Raw genomic sequence first — 16,652 nt, 5'->3', positions numbered from 1 at the left:
TTTACAAATCCTGCACAAACCATCCCTGTGGCATTGAGGGTGGAGAGGAACAGCAGATCCACCTCCCAAATGTCCCTATGGATCCTCAGCACCACCTCCTCCTGAGCCGCCAGCAGGGAAGCCCTTTCGAACGGAGGCTTCACCAATGCTGCGTGATCAAAGCCCTGCACAAATACAGGGTGAGAGGAGATTAAAACAGCTTGAGATAACAGCTTGCTAATGAGCTCTCCTCCCTAATCAGATGCCCCCCCTTAGCTGACTCAGCAGGTTGCTATTTATCTAACACTGGACCCTCACTGACACAAAGAAACGCAGCAGATGCTGAATACAATCAAGGCGGTGTCTTTTGGTTTTTTTCTTCACAGCACTCATCTCCAACTACATCTCATCAGTTCCAACATTATCACGAAATACCTCTCTCTCCACATCGTTACCTGGAGTGGCAGTACCTGCTCCCTACTACCCCATCCAGTGGACACCACGGAACTATTGGGAACCCCACAGATGCCATCCCAGAAGCACATCTACCGAAGAGGCTCTCCAGCCCACACCCTTCCAATGTCAGTAGACTCAGAGGAAGAAGAACAGGGTCAAATCCCAGATGGTAATAGTGTTATACAAGAGAGGCAGCCTTCTGAGGACAATTAATCTTTAATCCTCGATTGAGGCTGTGACACCAGAAGCATTAAATTCCATCGATGACCTAAATCAGCTCCAACAACTTTTTAAAAGAGTAGCCATTAGCCAGGAGGTTCAACTCCAGGAAGTAAAGAGAAACAACATTGCCTGGACTATCTCATGACTCCTCCCTTTGAACCTATGGCCACCCTCCCATTGCCATACCTAACTATGAAGGTGCTGTTGTTGGCGACCATCACCTCTACCAGGAGGGTTAGTGAGAAAGAAGCCCTCATGGCGGATCTCCTGCATGCTATATTCACAAAAGACAAAGTTACTCTAAGACTGCACCCATGGTTCATGCCTAAGATCAGCTCTTCCTTCCACATTAAGTAGCCCATAGTCCTGCCTGCATTCTACCCAGAGCCTCACGCATCCAGCGGAGATGCTGCCCAGCACAAATGGTGCCATGGTCTGCCAGCACGGCCCCTCTGGTGCCACTGACAAGCGTGCCAACCCCAAGTTTTTGGGGGTTGTAGCAATAGCGGTGCCTGGTAAGGGTTTTGATGTTGGCTTTCTAGTGCATGTAACATGTCCACAGCGGTCAGCCTGGCGGAGGGCATTGTAGACAGCAATCTCGCAGGTGAGGCTGTTGCCCTGCACTGCTTCTGAGGCAATAGTGATGGAGACCTGGGCTTTAGGTGTCTTTGTTTCACTGTTAGTTCAGGCTGGTCTGACGGCTGCTGTGCCCTTTCAAACATGATCATGAGGAACTGCATTTCTCCTATCAGAGAGGTAGCCGTGTTAGTCCGTATCTTTGAGAACAAGAAGTCCTGTAGCATCTTATAGACTAACAGACATTTTGGAGCATAAGCTTTCATGGGCAAAGATCCACTTCATCAGATGCATGAGTGGGGCGAGGGGTCAGAGGGATATTTAAAGAGTGGGGTCCCAGTAAAAGGGAGGGCCAGAGCTGACAAGGTCTATTCAATCAAGTTGGAAATGGCCCATTGTCAGTAGTATGTATCAAAAGAGGAAAAAACAAGTCAGATCAGACAGGGTGGAATGGTCCATTGTCAGAGTCTAACCTGGAGCTGTTAACACCCAGGGCAGAGAAGCTGCTTTGTAAGGGGCCAGCCACTCCCAGTATCTGTAAAACTATAGATCACAGCACAGTAACTCTAAAGCTGGAACCAATCCTCGCAGCAAACTTCACTGCCAACTCCACTCCTATATCTACACCAGTGATACCATCACAGGACTCAACATCAACCATACCATCAATGGTTTCTTTATCTGCACATCTACTAATATCATATATGCCATCATGTGCCAGCAATGCCCCACTGCAATTTACATTGGCCAAACTGGACAGTCTCTACATAAAAGAATAAATGGACATAAATCAGACATCAGGAACGGTAATGTACAGAAGCCTGTGGGAGAGCACTTCAATCTCCCTGGACACTCACTAACAGATTTAAAAGTAGCAGTCCTAAAACAAAGAAATTTCAAAAATCAAATGGAATGAGAAATCTCTGAGCTGCAATTTATTAGCAAATGTGACTCCATCAACCAAGGATTAGAGAGAGACTGGGAGTGGCTGGCCCCTTATAGCCACTGGGTGTTAACAGCTCCAGATTAGACTCTGACAATGGACCATCCCCACCGTCTGATCTGACTTGTTTTTTCCTCTTTTGATAATGGGCCATTTCCAACTTGATTGAATAGACCTTGTCAGCTCTGACGCTCCTTTTTACTGGGACTCCACTCTTTAAATACCTCTTTGAACCCTCCCCCCTCACTCATGCATCTGATGAAGCAGGTCTTTGCCCAAAAAAGCTTATGCTCCAAAATATGTGCATTTCACGATCCTTCGTGTCCCTGGCCATGAGGCTCCTGCAATGATCACATGGGGGACGGGGGCATGTGCGTATTATCATCATCATCATCATCATCATCAAAAAACAGGGGCTCAGCACTCATTGTGTCTGATGCCTCCCTTACTATTTCCTTCCATCTTTCCCTGTCCAGTGCACAGTGGCTTAGTTTCTGTAGACTAGCTCCGCACCAATCTACTATATCATCTATCCATTCTCTTTGGGGTCTGCCTCTCCTATTCGAACCTTCCATTACACCAAATACCAGTGTCTTGATTTTTCATTCATGGTTCATTCTGCAGATGTGCCCAAATAGCTGTAACTTCCATTGTATAACCATCTGCAGTAGGTTCTAATTTTGGCTGTATATTCCTATATAATTCCTCATTGGTGACCTTCTGCATTCATCCTATTCTGAGGATCTTTCTATAACAATGCTTCTTGAATGCCAATATTCTTTTCTTTGAATCTTTCATTATCACTCATCTCACATCCGTACAACATGCTACTGAATACAAACATTTTCAAGATGCTCAGATTCATTCCTAAGCTAATCCGTTTGCTTTTCCAGGCCTTATGCATTGCCTTCAAACTCACTCTTGCTTTCACTATTCTAGTTGCTATTTTCTTCTTGCAGTCTAGATCATATGTTATCAGAGGGGTAGCTGAATTAGTCTGAATCTTCAAAAACAACAAGTCCTGGGGCACCTTAGAGACTAACTGATATTTTGGAACATAAGCTTTCGTGGGCAAAGACCCATTGCATCTGATGAAGAAGGTCTTTGCCCACGAAAGCTTATGCTCCAAAATATCGGTTAGTCTACAAGGTAACACAAGGCTTCTTGTTGATCATATGTTATGTTGCTCCCCAGATACACAAACTTCTCTATGTTCTCTAGCGCAATCCCAGCTACACTGATCTTCCTTCCTATTTCTTTATCTCCAAATACCATTCTCTTTGTTTTATCAATGTTCATAATCTGTCTGTACTGCTTCCCTTCCTTATTTAGCACCAGCACTGTTCTCACTAGGTTCTCTTCATCTTCTTCAATGATAACTATATCATCCGCAAACCTCAAGTTTTGATTCTCATCCCATGCACAGATATCCCTTTTCCCCTCTTCCATGATACTGTCCATTGCTCTCTCTAGATGCCTAATGAAGATACCTGGCGGTATCAGATCTCTTTTTCTAGTACCTCTATTTGTTCTAAACCAACTTACCAAATATACACATGTTCTCACCACTGCCTCCACATTGTCATTGATATCCTTCAATAACCATATCAGTCTGCTATCCAATCAGTACGACTCCAACACCGCCCAAGTCACAAGTCACCTAGGCAAGGTGCTGATGATGATACTGACAAAGAGACTGAGATTGCAGACAGAAAAACATCTCACAGATGAGCAAGTGGGATTCAGGAAAGATAGAAGTACCATAGAGCAGATATTGGCACTAAGATTGTTAGCACAGAAAGCTCTACAAAAAACAAGAACATCCACAATTGATTCATCGATTCAGAAGGCATTTGACAGTATAGATGAGAAAATGACCTGGGCGGTGTTGGAGTCATATGGAGTGGATATCAGTATGACCCGGTTGTTGAATGATAACAACATGAATGCAGGGTGAGAACATGTGGAGATGTGGGAAGTTGGTTCAGAACATGTGCATCACCCAACCATTTTATGCAGGAATCATGCCCATCTGACTGTGGCACAGGTTCCTTACATTGTAAGAACTTTTCAAAACTCTAGGAGCTGGGCATGGTTGGGTCTTGAGAAGGCTCAGATGCCTCCGGCTGCTTCCCTGCTCCTTCCCACCCAGCTGGCACTGCTTGGTTGCTGCAGCCTGATCTGGGTGCTGTGCTCAGTGGTGGCAGCCAGGGGGAGAGTGGGCAGCTCCACTCCAGCCATGGCTGAGAGCTGCAGCCAAAGGGGGAAGAGAGGTGGCTGCTCTTCTGCCAGCTGTTTGCTTCCCCATCCCCTGCTGTTGCTGCCACCACTGCCACCAGCTTGGAAGCGCCAACCTGCAGCACCTGGCGCTAGCACTGCCGCTGCCTGGACTGCACCACACCATCTGCCAGCACTGTGGGGGGTGAGGTTGGCACGAGCTCCTCATACCTCGGGAGCCAGGGGAGGTGGGCAGCATGCAGCGCTGTCATCTGAGGTAGGTAAATCCTGGCGATGGGGGGGGGCAGTTTGGATCTGTGAGGAGTTAAGCCTAGGGGTAGGAGGGGGCGGTTTGGAACTGAGAGGTGTAACGCCTGGGGTGGGAGGGGGGCAGTTTGGGGCTACGAGGGGCTTAAGCTTGGAGGTGGCTTGGGGTTGAGAGGGATTTAAGCCTGGCGGTTGGGGGGCAGTTTGGGGCTGAGAGGTTAAGCGTAGGGGTGGGAGGGGGTAGCTTGGGGCTGCAAAGGGTTAAACCTGGAGGTGGGGGGCGGTTTGGGGTTGCAAGGGGTTAAGCCTGGGGGTGATCTGGGGCTGAGAGGGGTTTAAGCCTTGGGATTTGGCGGGGGGGAGGGGGAGCTGAGGCTGCGTTCCAGCACCTTTTTATTTTGTCCTAGACAAAAAAGCACTGATTTAAACTAATTTTATAGATTAGATCAGCGTTTCCCAATTTTATTTGGCCATGGAACCCCTTTAAACGCAAAAGAATTTTGCAGAACCCCTAAGTCATATATGGAGTTGAAAAAGTAGACCACAAATAAGTAAATATAATAACAAACAAATACTAAACAAGGTCATGAGATCAACACTTAGTTTAATTGCACATATTTACAAAGAAAAATCACATTTAATTTAACAGACTTAAGAGTGAGTGTGGGGATTTATGGTGGTATACAACAGGCGATTGCACCACTGACTCTGAGTGCCATGCTGAGTAGTGACATCATTGTCCCCGCTCTCTGACTAAGCTGACATTACACAGGGATACTTATTGTGGCAAACACAAATGAAAATTGTTTTTAATAAAATTCGTAAATGCTTAGATTTACCTGTAAATTTACTTTTAAATAGATTTTTAAAGAAAAATATTTGAATTAAAAATAGTTATTTTCATAAATCATCGATTTTTATCCCTCCAACACAAACATTTAAACAGATAACTTCTGGAACCCTTTAATAAACCCTTTAATAAACTTCAAGTATCGGAGGGGTAGCTGTGTTAGTCTGGATCTGTGACAGCAATGAAGGGTCCTGTGGCACCTTATAGACTAACAGAAAAGTTCTGAGCATGAGCTTTCGTGAGCACAGACTCACTTCATCAGATGCTGGTCTTGGAAATCTGTAGGTCCAGGCTTAAATAAGCCAGAGCAAGGCTGGGGATAACAAGGTTAGCTCAGTCAGCAAGGGTGAGGCTTACTACCAGCAGTTGATCTGGAGGTGTGAACACCAAGGGAGGGGAAGCTGCTTCTGTATTTAGCCAGCCATTTGCAGTCTTTGTTTAAGCCAGAGCTGAGGGCATTGAATTTGCAGATGAATTGTAGCTCAGAAATTTCTCTTTGGAGTCTGGTCCTGAAATTTCTTTGCTGTAGGATAGCTACTGTTAAGTCTGCTACTGTGTGGCCCGGGAGATTGAAGTGCCCTTCTACAGGTTTTTGGATATTGCCATTTCTGATATCTGATCTGTGTGCGTTTATTCTTTTATGTAGAGACTGTCCAGTTTGTCTGATGTATATAGCAGAGGGGCATTGCTGGCACGTGATGGCATAAATTATATTGGTAGATGTGCAGCTGAATGAACCCATGATGGTGTGGCTGATCTGGTTAGGTCCTGTAATGGTGTTGCTGGTGTAGATATGTGGGCAGAGCTGGCAATGAGGTTTGTTGCATGGAGGGGTCCCTGGGTTAGAGTGACTGTGGTGCGGTGTATAGTTGCTGGTTAGGATTTGCTTCAGGTTGGCAGGTTGTCTGTGGCCAAGGACTGGTCTGCCTCCCAAGGCCTGTGAAAGTGGGGGATCATTGTCCAGGATGGGTTGTAAATCCCTGATGATGCGCTGTAGAGGTTTTAGCTGAGGACTGTAGGTGATGGCTGTGGTGTTCTGTTGGTTTCTCTCTTGGGCTTGTCCTGTAGTAAGAGGCTTCGTGGCACATGTTAATAAACTTGTAAAGGGAAGACAATATAATTGTTTTCTTGTATCTTTCAGTGAACACTAAAAATTGGTATTTCTGACTTCTCAAATTGTAAAGTAAACAGCCTTTTCCATTTGAGATAGACATGACTTAGCAATTTAGTTTACAAACAGTTCTACTTCTCTGTGCAACCAGGTCAGAGTTTACCTGAGATTAAGAAGCATACAACTATTTCACTCCCTTTTGTTAGATTTTTCACCACAGGCTCCATTGCTCTTCCTCTACAGAGAAGTCCAAAACTAAAGTAATATGTCAGCTATGTTCAAGATCCTTTATTTCTCAACTTCGTACTCGTTATCCAGTTGTTGATTATCCAGCATGGCATGATGAAGGATATTGTTTTTAACGTCCTACTAGTTCTGATTAGGAAAAACTGCAGCAAGAACCACCAAAACAAACAAAAAAAACTTACAATAAAACCCAAACAAACATCTGTCAGGGCTTGCTTACATAGCACAATCCCTGCAAAATTAGTAAACAAAAAAGGAAGAATCAGCATCTTGAGATGTCCAACATAAAGACAGCATATTATTAACATTTGTTTAACGTGATAGCATACCATTCTGCTCTTGCTTTCACAATAATTACTGAATTATTAATAAAAAAGTGAACATCAGTAAAGGGTATACTTGTCAAGACAGTTAAATTATTTCACTACACGAATAATGGGAAAATGCTTCAATTCTATGATATTTACTACTTCTAGGAGAATTTAAAAGTTCATCATTATATACACGTATTTGTTTAGATGTTTCTACTATTACTGCTTTGGATAAATACTAAGATGACTCAAGAACTTGAGGCTATGTCGACACTAGACTAAGAAATTCACACGCAATTCCAGCTATGCCAATTGCGTAGCTAAAATCAACATAGCTGCGCTCAGCTAACTCAGCTGTCTATACAGGGGAAGGTCAACAGTAGAGCTTCCCCCATCGACCTCCCTCACTCCTCATGTCTCACAAAAATGTGACCCCTGAAAGGTCAAGTTTAGGCATCTCTACTAGATGCACAAAAATCAAACCCCAGAAGATCAGCCCTGAGCTGATCAATCTTCCAGAGTAGTGCAAACCTGCCCTGAGAGCTCCATACAAACACTAATCACATAGATTTATGGCAAATAAGATCAGATACACAAGGCATGAATATGGAACAAAAATGATGGAATGAGGCATTTCAGTTCAAACTGATTCTTTATTAAGATGTGAAAATACTCTATTTTTGCAAGTGAAGCCAATAAATAAAAATACCCAGAAAATAACTTTTATTTAGTGTTAAGTGACCAGTTACAGCTATGGAGAATTTTACTCCTATTAATTTCAAGACAACAATCATGCAGATTGGCAATGAAAAAGCAATATAAACAATATTTCATTTTGTGCAATCTTAGTATACAATTTTGATGTCATTCTCTTTGAAATTAATTCATATAGACAGAAATGAAATTTCAAAGCAAAACCTAAGGGGCATATTTTATTCCTCTTTTGCATATGGGAGTTATGCACAGTAGAAGTCCATAAATGCGTGGTGTATTTAAACTTAAAAAAAAATCATAATTTCTGGGTAGAGATTTAACAAAAAGTCTATGAACAGTAGAAAAGAAAATGTCACACCACTGTTCTCAAAATAGAAATGCTACCTAAGCAGAACAATAAATTATATTTAATTTAATATTTGTCTTTATAACTGTCTGAGGAAATCACTTTTTAAAGAACATTTTATAGCTAAGAAAGTCAGACCTTACATTTACATATATCGCTTAGATACAGCTCTCTTTTATAAGTTTCAGCTTTGTGACTATATCCTTTATTGTAAATTTAAAAACAAAAAAATGAAAATAACTTCTCAGTACAGCTGTGCATCACAAATACGTCATTAAGGTGAAATACAGGCACTTAACATTATAATGTGCAAGGCATAACTTTTACTAGTAACAGTATAAACGGAGCTTCCACAGTAAGAAAAAATGTCATCCTTGACCTTTCTTCCCCAGAACAGTGACCGTTCCCACTAGATTTGCTTCAATCCCTGTATGCTTAGCACTAAGTGCCAACATGCCACACTTTTGCACTTACTCTATAAATGCTTTCCATAAACTGTAGAACAGAGCATTCTCGACATAAAAATAGCAAGTATCTTCTCTACTCATGTCCAGGACTGAAGTTTCTTGCTTAAGGTGATTTTTTATTGTTTTGTCTAATTGGACCAAATAATGGTAATACGTAACTTGTGAACAGAATAACATAACTTCAGCCCTCTCTCCCCTATTAATTTTGTATTTATGAATTGACAAACCAAGAGATTCAGTTTTACAGCAGCCAAGCACTGGTATTCTTTTATATAATTTTAAAACTGTGTCTCAAAGTCCCATTTTAAAAAGAAAAAACATGGACATACTGTTTCCCTGAAGGCAGAGCTATATAGGTGAGATTTCACTGACTTCAAATGAATATCCATTTAGATACTGCAAGCCAGAAGGACATACATACATCTATGTGTTGGGGAGGGGAATGTGACATTGGAAACAAGGGCAACAGCAGAACTGTTGGAAGAAAACTGCATGCATCCTTCCTGGTTGGCAGAGACTTTTAGTGAAAAAAAAAATCATACAAGGCATGCTTTGCATATAAACAAAATGTTTTAATTTATTATAAATATTTTGATTTTGCCTGAAATGGGCATTTGAGCTTCCTCCTCATGATGGCCATATTGCTGTAGAATATATAATACAGAAAGAGTTACAAATGACATAGGTTAAGGTCTATATAATTTGTAACTATAATATCAGTTTAACATCCAGGAGAGAAAAATCCTAAAATCTGGGGGGTTTTGATAAGTGTTAAAGTAGTATTTATTTATAGGGAATATATAAACCAAAATGGAACCTAGTTTTCGATTTGATGCTGGACATACTGCTCATTACATCATTAAAAATAATGGCATGTTATAAAGAGGCACTTTTAGTGTTTTATGTACATGTCACAACTCTAGTGTAAAGTTTCATGCTTTGCCTCTTTTCACTAAAAATAAAAGTACCAGTAGCTAATCAGATGGAGCCTTATAACAAAATAAAATAAAATGTGTGTGTGTGCGCGTGTGTGTGTGCGTACGCAGGTACTTGCAATTGCTCAGCTACACTGAAAATGCCACAGGGCCCCCTTTATCACAAACCATAAACACAGAATCAAGATTAGACAAGTTGAAGGAGAATAAGGGCCAGTTTTTGTAAAAACAAGGACATTCACCACCTCCATGAAGAGCAATATGTCCTTTTTATTGCAAGACAAGGGCTGGAAAACTGAATTCTCCTTACATCCAACTGTAATACCTACTTTCCTGATATTTAAGAATTATGTACATTTTATTTTTAGCATGAACATTTGTTTTTTACAAATACTGCCAACTTTTCATAATGACAAGAACCATTCAGTATAAATGTTGGAAGACCCAGTTTGTGTTTTGACATTCCATGTACTACGTCTAGCACATTATGTGAAAATTTAGAATCTTGCATGGACAAACCAAAGATGCATGGGGTCACACTAAAAATCTGGAAAACTGTTCCAAATGGAAGCATTGTTGTGGCAAGCTGCAGATCAGCACTGATACTTTAAGAGATAGCAACAAAAATAAAACCTCAAGAATCAGAAAACCCAATACCCCAGGCTCCTATAAGTTCCTACATAAGGCAGTCAAAATTTATAACCTGTATTTTACATATGCTAAAGAATTACTTTTTTTTTCTTTTTTTTTATTTGGTAAAACCAACAACCCAACACACTGCAGAGTCTGAATATGAAATATAGGCACAAAATAGGTTCTCCATGTTTTCAGTACGAAAAACCTAGCAATCCAACAATGTAGTAAGAAAATTTACTGTAATGCGAGCAAAAAATTCCAACAATCTGAATAAAACAAAGTATTGTATAAAGGTGCAATACTGAGCAGATTTAATTTTGGTTTAAATACACATGTAAATCATGGAACTTTTTTATTCTTATTCGTAAAGTATTTCGCTCTACCAATGTCACTCTAGTTCTTCCCAGTTATCAGTAAGGTTACCTTTGCTTTGTCTTCTAATACTAACCATCTTTCCAGCTGATTTGATACTCCACCTGGAGCTATTTCCTGAGCTGGCCAGGTTTGTGTATTTTGTGGAGCCTTTGGTCTCATCTTCCCAACCTGACCAGGATGGATAGTCACTTAAAGTATTTCCTGCATCACTGATGGGGTCTCCAGCAGTAATTCGTGGTGGTTCCCACCCTTCTATCTGATCTGGTTTCCTGCTTTGGATGCTCTGCTTTATTGCCAAACTGTCCCAAAATCCAGATTTCTTTTCTGACTTCACATCCTCTTTTAATTTTAGATTAGTTCTAGAGAATAACAAAAATGTATTATTTCAACATTGATGTTTCTCCCCATTAAAAACAGCAAACTCTCTTTTGAGGACATACTTAGCAAATGATATCAAATGATAATCTTTCTTAAACTGGCTCTGCCAAAGCAACTCTCAAAAACAGAAAATTTGCCTAAAAGTAGTATTGTTATTTTTTAAATCTGAATAGTTTCTTAAAAATCCTCTTTGTTTCATTCAAAACTACCACAAAATGAATATCCAAAAATGTAACCAACCTTAAAGTCTGTCATCAAATTATTTGTAATTGTCATATGAGACTTCATTCCTTTACTATACTTTCACATCTCTAACTGCCAAAATGGATATGTTTCCCATACCCGTGACTGGGAATGTGCAAAATGCAAAGCTATCTTTCCCCCCCCCCGCCCCAATAAGAGGATAATATTTTTACATGTTTTAATATAAAGAAGTCTGGTGATCATTTTCACACACTGAAGATAATTACTACATATTCCTGCAAGTTGTTCTACACAAGTTGACATTTCTGCCTCTGCTGAGTTTCCAAGAAGTCAACAGAGCACTAAATGTGCAGGAGTCCCCCAATACCAACAACTGTCAGGAGATCATGAACAAAATTTTGAAAATAAAGAACACATACATATACAACCACAAAAGCTCTTAAGATTGAGTGAGGAATACAATAACTCAAATATTGGAAAAAGGCAAGAGACACAACAGATTTTTTTCTCAGTTTCCAAGAAATACTCTGAGCAAAGCAATAAAAACAAAGGCATCAATATGAGCATTTGAAATATTTTTGTCATATGCCATATCTTCTTTCTTACGAAAAAATGTTCCTTATTCAGTGAATTATCACACCGAAATCAGTGAAGCCACCTGTTAAATAGTTCAACCTCAACTCTGTATTTCTTCGGAGATAATGCCTGTCATAACTCTTGTACTAAAACAGACTTTATTAAACAAAGCCAAATTTTGAGAAGTTAAATTTTCCTTACAACCAAGTTGTAAAAAAATTTTTAAAGAGTGTTTATAACTATCAATATTTGAGAAACACAATGAATCCTAAAAGTAATTTGTTCTAGTGTACTTTGAGCAGCTTATAAAGAAACGTTCAATTATCTAAATTACTTTTTTTGGCTTAATCCATGTATGTGAAGTTGTTTAATTTTATTTCCATAATTAAGCAAAGTGTATAATGGTCATTCATAAAACTGCTGTATTTCCAAGTTATAGTCTTGTCCCACAGAAATAGTGAGAAGGTTATGTAGTAATTCTTACATGTTAAAATTACATTTGTTCTCCATGCAAATAGCTGGGCTTCATTACTGTCAGTTCGAAAAGAGCAGCTTGTCAGAGTATTGGTCCCAAGTAAAGTACACTGATACAACAGTGTATGGAGCAAAGTACAGGGATAAAATAATGTATGGAGATATACATTATCTCATAGAGCTGTAAGGGACTTTCAGAGCTCAACGCCAGTCCCCTGCCCTCTCAGCAGGACCCATCATCATCCCTGAAAGATTTCTTTTTTAATCTATTTTCCTCAGATCCCTAAATAGCCCCTTCAAGGATTGAGCTCAAAACCCTAGGTTTAGGGGACCAAAGCTCAAATCCCTGAACTATGTAGAACGAGCTCAATGACAAGATACATTAGGGCTGTGGCCACACTTGCAGCTCATTTCGAAATAATTTTCAAAATGAGCGGCAATTTCAAAATGAGCAGCAGAGTGGCTACACAGCAATTGCTCATTTCGAAATGAATTGGCATTCATTTGGAAATCGTTATTCCACTCCCGTTTTGGGAATAACGTCTCATTTCGACGTTAATTTTGAAATTAAATGTATGTAACTGCTCCCTGGCTGTCATTTCAAAATGAAAAGTCCTCCATAGAGCCAGCCCCTCCCACCAGCAGCCCGAGCTCTATGGCTGTCAGCTGCGGGTGCCTTCAGGCTGCAGGGACACAGAAACCCAGTGCAGGAAGCTGCGAGGGTGCTGGCAACCACAGGAGCATGACGTGGCCAGACGACACTCCCTAGCACCCCAGCAAGTGACACCCCACTGTGGCCAGACCAATGGCCAGCAGCCAAGACCCCCAGGATCCTCGTGGAGCCAAGGGGTCTGGGCGGCAGGGCTCCCACGGCTCTGGGCAGCCACCAAACAGGAGGGAGGCCCTCTGGCTAGAAGCTGAAGTCTGGGACCTGCTGGCTGTGTGGGGGGAGGAGGACATCCTGCTCAAGATGGAGGAGTGGACCCCTTCACCCGCCTCGACAGCAACCTCGCTGCGAGGGGCAACCCCCTCCGGACCCCTGACCAGATGTGCTCCAAAGTGAAGGAGCTACGGCAGGGCTATGCCCAAGCAAGGGACTCAGCCAGTCAGGGGCCGCGCCAGCCACCTGCCCCTACTTCAGGGAGCTCCACCAGCTGCTGGGACCCAGGGAGGCTGTACCACTTGAAGAGACCCTGGACACAGCGGAGCCGGAGGGGCAGGGAGAAGAGCCCCAGCCAGGACCCTCGAAGCCCTGCCCCCCCACGGCAGACCCCGAAGTACCTGCTGGCACTGGGGACAGCGACAGCAGGAGCGAGGGACCACTGTACATGGCCGAGCCCTCCAAGGGCCCTAGCCAGGCTACCTCCACCCAGGCCCCCCCTGAACCACCCAAGGAACCCTCAGGTAGGACCGGGCGTGGGGTGCACTGGTCTTGCGGGGAAGGGGGCGGTCCCTGACACAGCCAGTACAGGCCTGGGCACACAGGCACAGGCCAAGGACGGCTGTCATCGCTGCTGGGTGGGGCCCCCCACAGGGCCATGGGCTGCCATGAGGGTCAGAAGCCTGGGAGGGCTGGGGCAACCACTCTAACGGCCCCGTGTTGATGGACCCCACAGAAGACAGGCCACCCCAGAGCCCCTCACCACAAGCAGGGTGGGATGGCAGTGGGGACAAGGCTGCTGACCCACGGTACCCAGGCTCATGACTGATGGGGCACCACCCTCTCACCTTATGTCTTCACAGCCTCAGCATCTGCCAGCCACCCCAGCCCCCTGGATGTGCCTGGGAGCCCCACAGCAGCACAGGAGGGTGAAGAGGCAACACCTCCCCAGACTGGGCACCGTGGTGGGAGGAGCCACTGCCGCAGCTGGGCAGATGATCTGGCAGCAGCCCACACAGCTGCATGGCGGGAGCGGAACCACTTGCTGAGGGAATGGTTCTCCATGGAGCGGGCAGCCTGGGACCAGGTGGCCAGGTATCTCGACACCCTGACCCAGGCCATCGCCAACCGCCTGGCCCAGCCGCCCGCTCCATGGATGGCCTTTCCCACAGCACCCCCCTCTGCCCCAGCCGCCCCCTTCCTCCCCGGTACCCTCCTCCTCCCCGCCACCTCCCTCTGCCCCAGCCTCCCCTTCTTTCCTGCGCCCCCCGCCCCAGCCTCTCCCTCTTCCCCACCACCCCCATCTTCCTCAGCATCTCCCTGTTCCCCTGCACCCCTTCTGCCCCGCTGGCCCTTGCAGCTCTGCTCACAGCCAACATGACCCCGGCCAAGCAGTGGGAGCTGGCGCACTGGCTGTGGCCAGGTGAGCCCTGCCCGTCTGTGGCTCCCCCCAAGTCCAAGCCCCTAGATACCCCAGTCCAGCCCTACCTCCCTGTTCCACCTGCCCCATCCCGGCCCCGCTGTGGTCCCCAGACCCGGGGCAGTCGCGGCTCCATGGGCTGTCGTGGCTGCCGACCAGCCACTCTGACAGAGGATTGAGGCCCCCCACCTCCCCATGTATATAGCTCCCCCCATCCCCCATGTAAATAGTTCCCCTGCCATGTAAATAGTCACACGTTCTTTCTGTTCCAAGCACAGCACTTGAATTTATTTAACAGTGTATGTGTCCTGCCTCGGGTGGGGATGGCGAGGGCAGTGCTGGTGAGGCAGGTGTGAGAACTGGGGGGGGGGTGTTGCATAGAGTGAGTGGGGACAGGTTATGGGGCCCCCAGGCAGAGGTCTCCTGGAGGCCTCCCGCACACGCACCCCGTCCCGGTTCACCTGGCACACGGGACCACACCTGGCTGCTCATAGTGTGGCACGGCCTCGGCTGCCCAGTGTGCCACACAGAGCTCCTGCTTGCTGTCCACGAGATTGTGCAGTGCACAGCAGGCACCCACGACCATGGGCACGCTGGGCAGGCCTACCTCCAGGCGCATCAGGAGGCTCCTGAAACGTGCCTTCAGACAGCCAAATGCCTGCTCCACAGTGTTCCTGGCGTGGGTGAGGCAGGCATTGAAGATGTCCTGGCTCTCATTGGTGTGTCCCGTGTAGGAGCACATTAGCCAGGGCTGGAGTGGGTAGGCAGCATCCACAACAATGCTCGGGGGGGGCATGGTCATGTCCCCCACCAGCAGCTCTCGCGGAGGGGATGTAGGAGCTCTCTGCCATCCTGTGGCCGAGCCACAAGTTCTGCATGACGCGGGCATCGTGGGCCCTGCCCGGCCAGCCCACACAGACATCGGTGAAATGTCCTCGGGCATCCACAAGGGCCTGGAGGACACCAGAGTGGAGGTCCTTGCGGTTGATGTACCGTCCCCGGCTATGTGGTGGGGCCCGGATGGCAACATGGGTGCTGTCCAATGCCCTGATGCAGCTGGGGAATCCCAGCTGTTGGAAGCCAGCCATGGCAGTGTCCACATCCCCAAGGTGGATCAGGAGGATCCTGTTGATGGTGGTGACAACCTGTAGGGTAGAGGGCACAGGTGCCCGTGAGTATGTGGTAGCATATGGGGGTCCCATACCTTGAAACCCCCCTCCCCAGGAACTCACCGTGGGTGTGTGGCCCGGGGTGCCTTACCTCAAGGAGGACGACCCCGATGGTGGCCTTCCCCACCCCGAATTGGTGGCCAACCGAGCGGTTGCTGTCTGGGCTGGCCAGCTTTCACAGAGCGATGGCCACTCGTTTCTCCAGGGGGAGCATGAGCCGCATGCAGGTATCCTGGTGGTAAAGTGCTGCTGCCAGCCAATGGCACAGCTCCATGAAGGTGGCCCGAGTCATCCGGAAGTTGCGGGCCTGCCAGTCATCGTCCCACTCTCCTAGGACGATGTCATCCCACCATTCCCCACTGGTGGGGTACCGCCAGAGGCGACAGTGGGGCTGGAACAGGGGGGTGCTCCGGATGCAGCGTGGGGTGAGCTTGCACGAAGCTGGCCACGTGTTGGGCAGCATGTAGCCTCATATGGCATGCTGTCAGGATGGCCATCAGGCTGGCCACGATGTCCAAGGTGTCCCCATCAGTGAAGTGCTGCGGGTCCATGGCAGGCAGTGGTATGGTGGCTAACCAAGGCTCTGCCGGAGGTCGTGTGCTGCAAGCATCCAGGGTCCTCAACATGGGCACAGGGGATGTTTCTGGGAGGATCCCTTTAAGGGGTTGGCTCGCCCGTGCGCCAGGAAGGGCTTGCTGGCCATTTGACCCTGCCCTCACCATTTCCTGCCCTGTTATTTCAAAATGAAACTGTTGCAGTATAGCCGCTCCATTTCGAAATGACTGGGAGTCATTTCGATGTTGCAGATCGCAACATCGATCTACATTTCGTGTGTAGTCGCTTCCATGCCACTTATTTCGAAATAATGGATAGGGATAAGCCATTTCAAAATCACTCTCT

General features: G+C 45.5%; 1 protein-coding gene across 1 annotated transcript in view; it reads right to left on the bottom strand.

The window, feature by feature from the left end:
- Window positions 1-7,817: 7,817 nt before the first annotated feature.
- TDRP (testis development related protein) overlaps window positions 7,818-16,652 on the bottom strand; it is a 41,203-nt gene continuing 32,368 nt past the window's right edge. The window contains exon 5 of the mRNA XM_074988922.1: window positions 7,818-11,010. Coding sequence (XP_074845023.1) covers window positions 10,665-11,010 — 346 coding nt within the window. The 3' untranslated portion in view covers window positions 7,818-10,664. The remainder of the gene's footprint in view (window positions 11,011-16,652) is intronic.

Source organism: Carettochelys insculpta, chromosome 3 (genome assembly GCF_033958435.1).
Source record: "Carettochelys insculpta isolate YL-2023 chromosome 3, ASM3395843v1, whole genome shotgun sequence".
NCBI classification, from domain to species: Eukaryota; Metazoa; Chordata; order Testudines; family Carettochelyidae; genus Carettochelys; species Carettochelys insculpta.
This window is presented reverse-complemented; position numbering and strand designations above follow the sequence as displayed.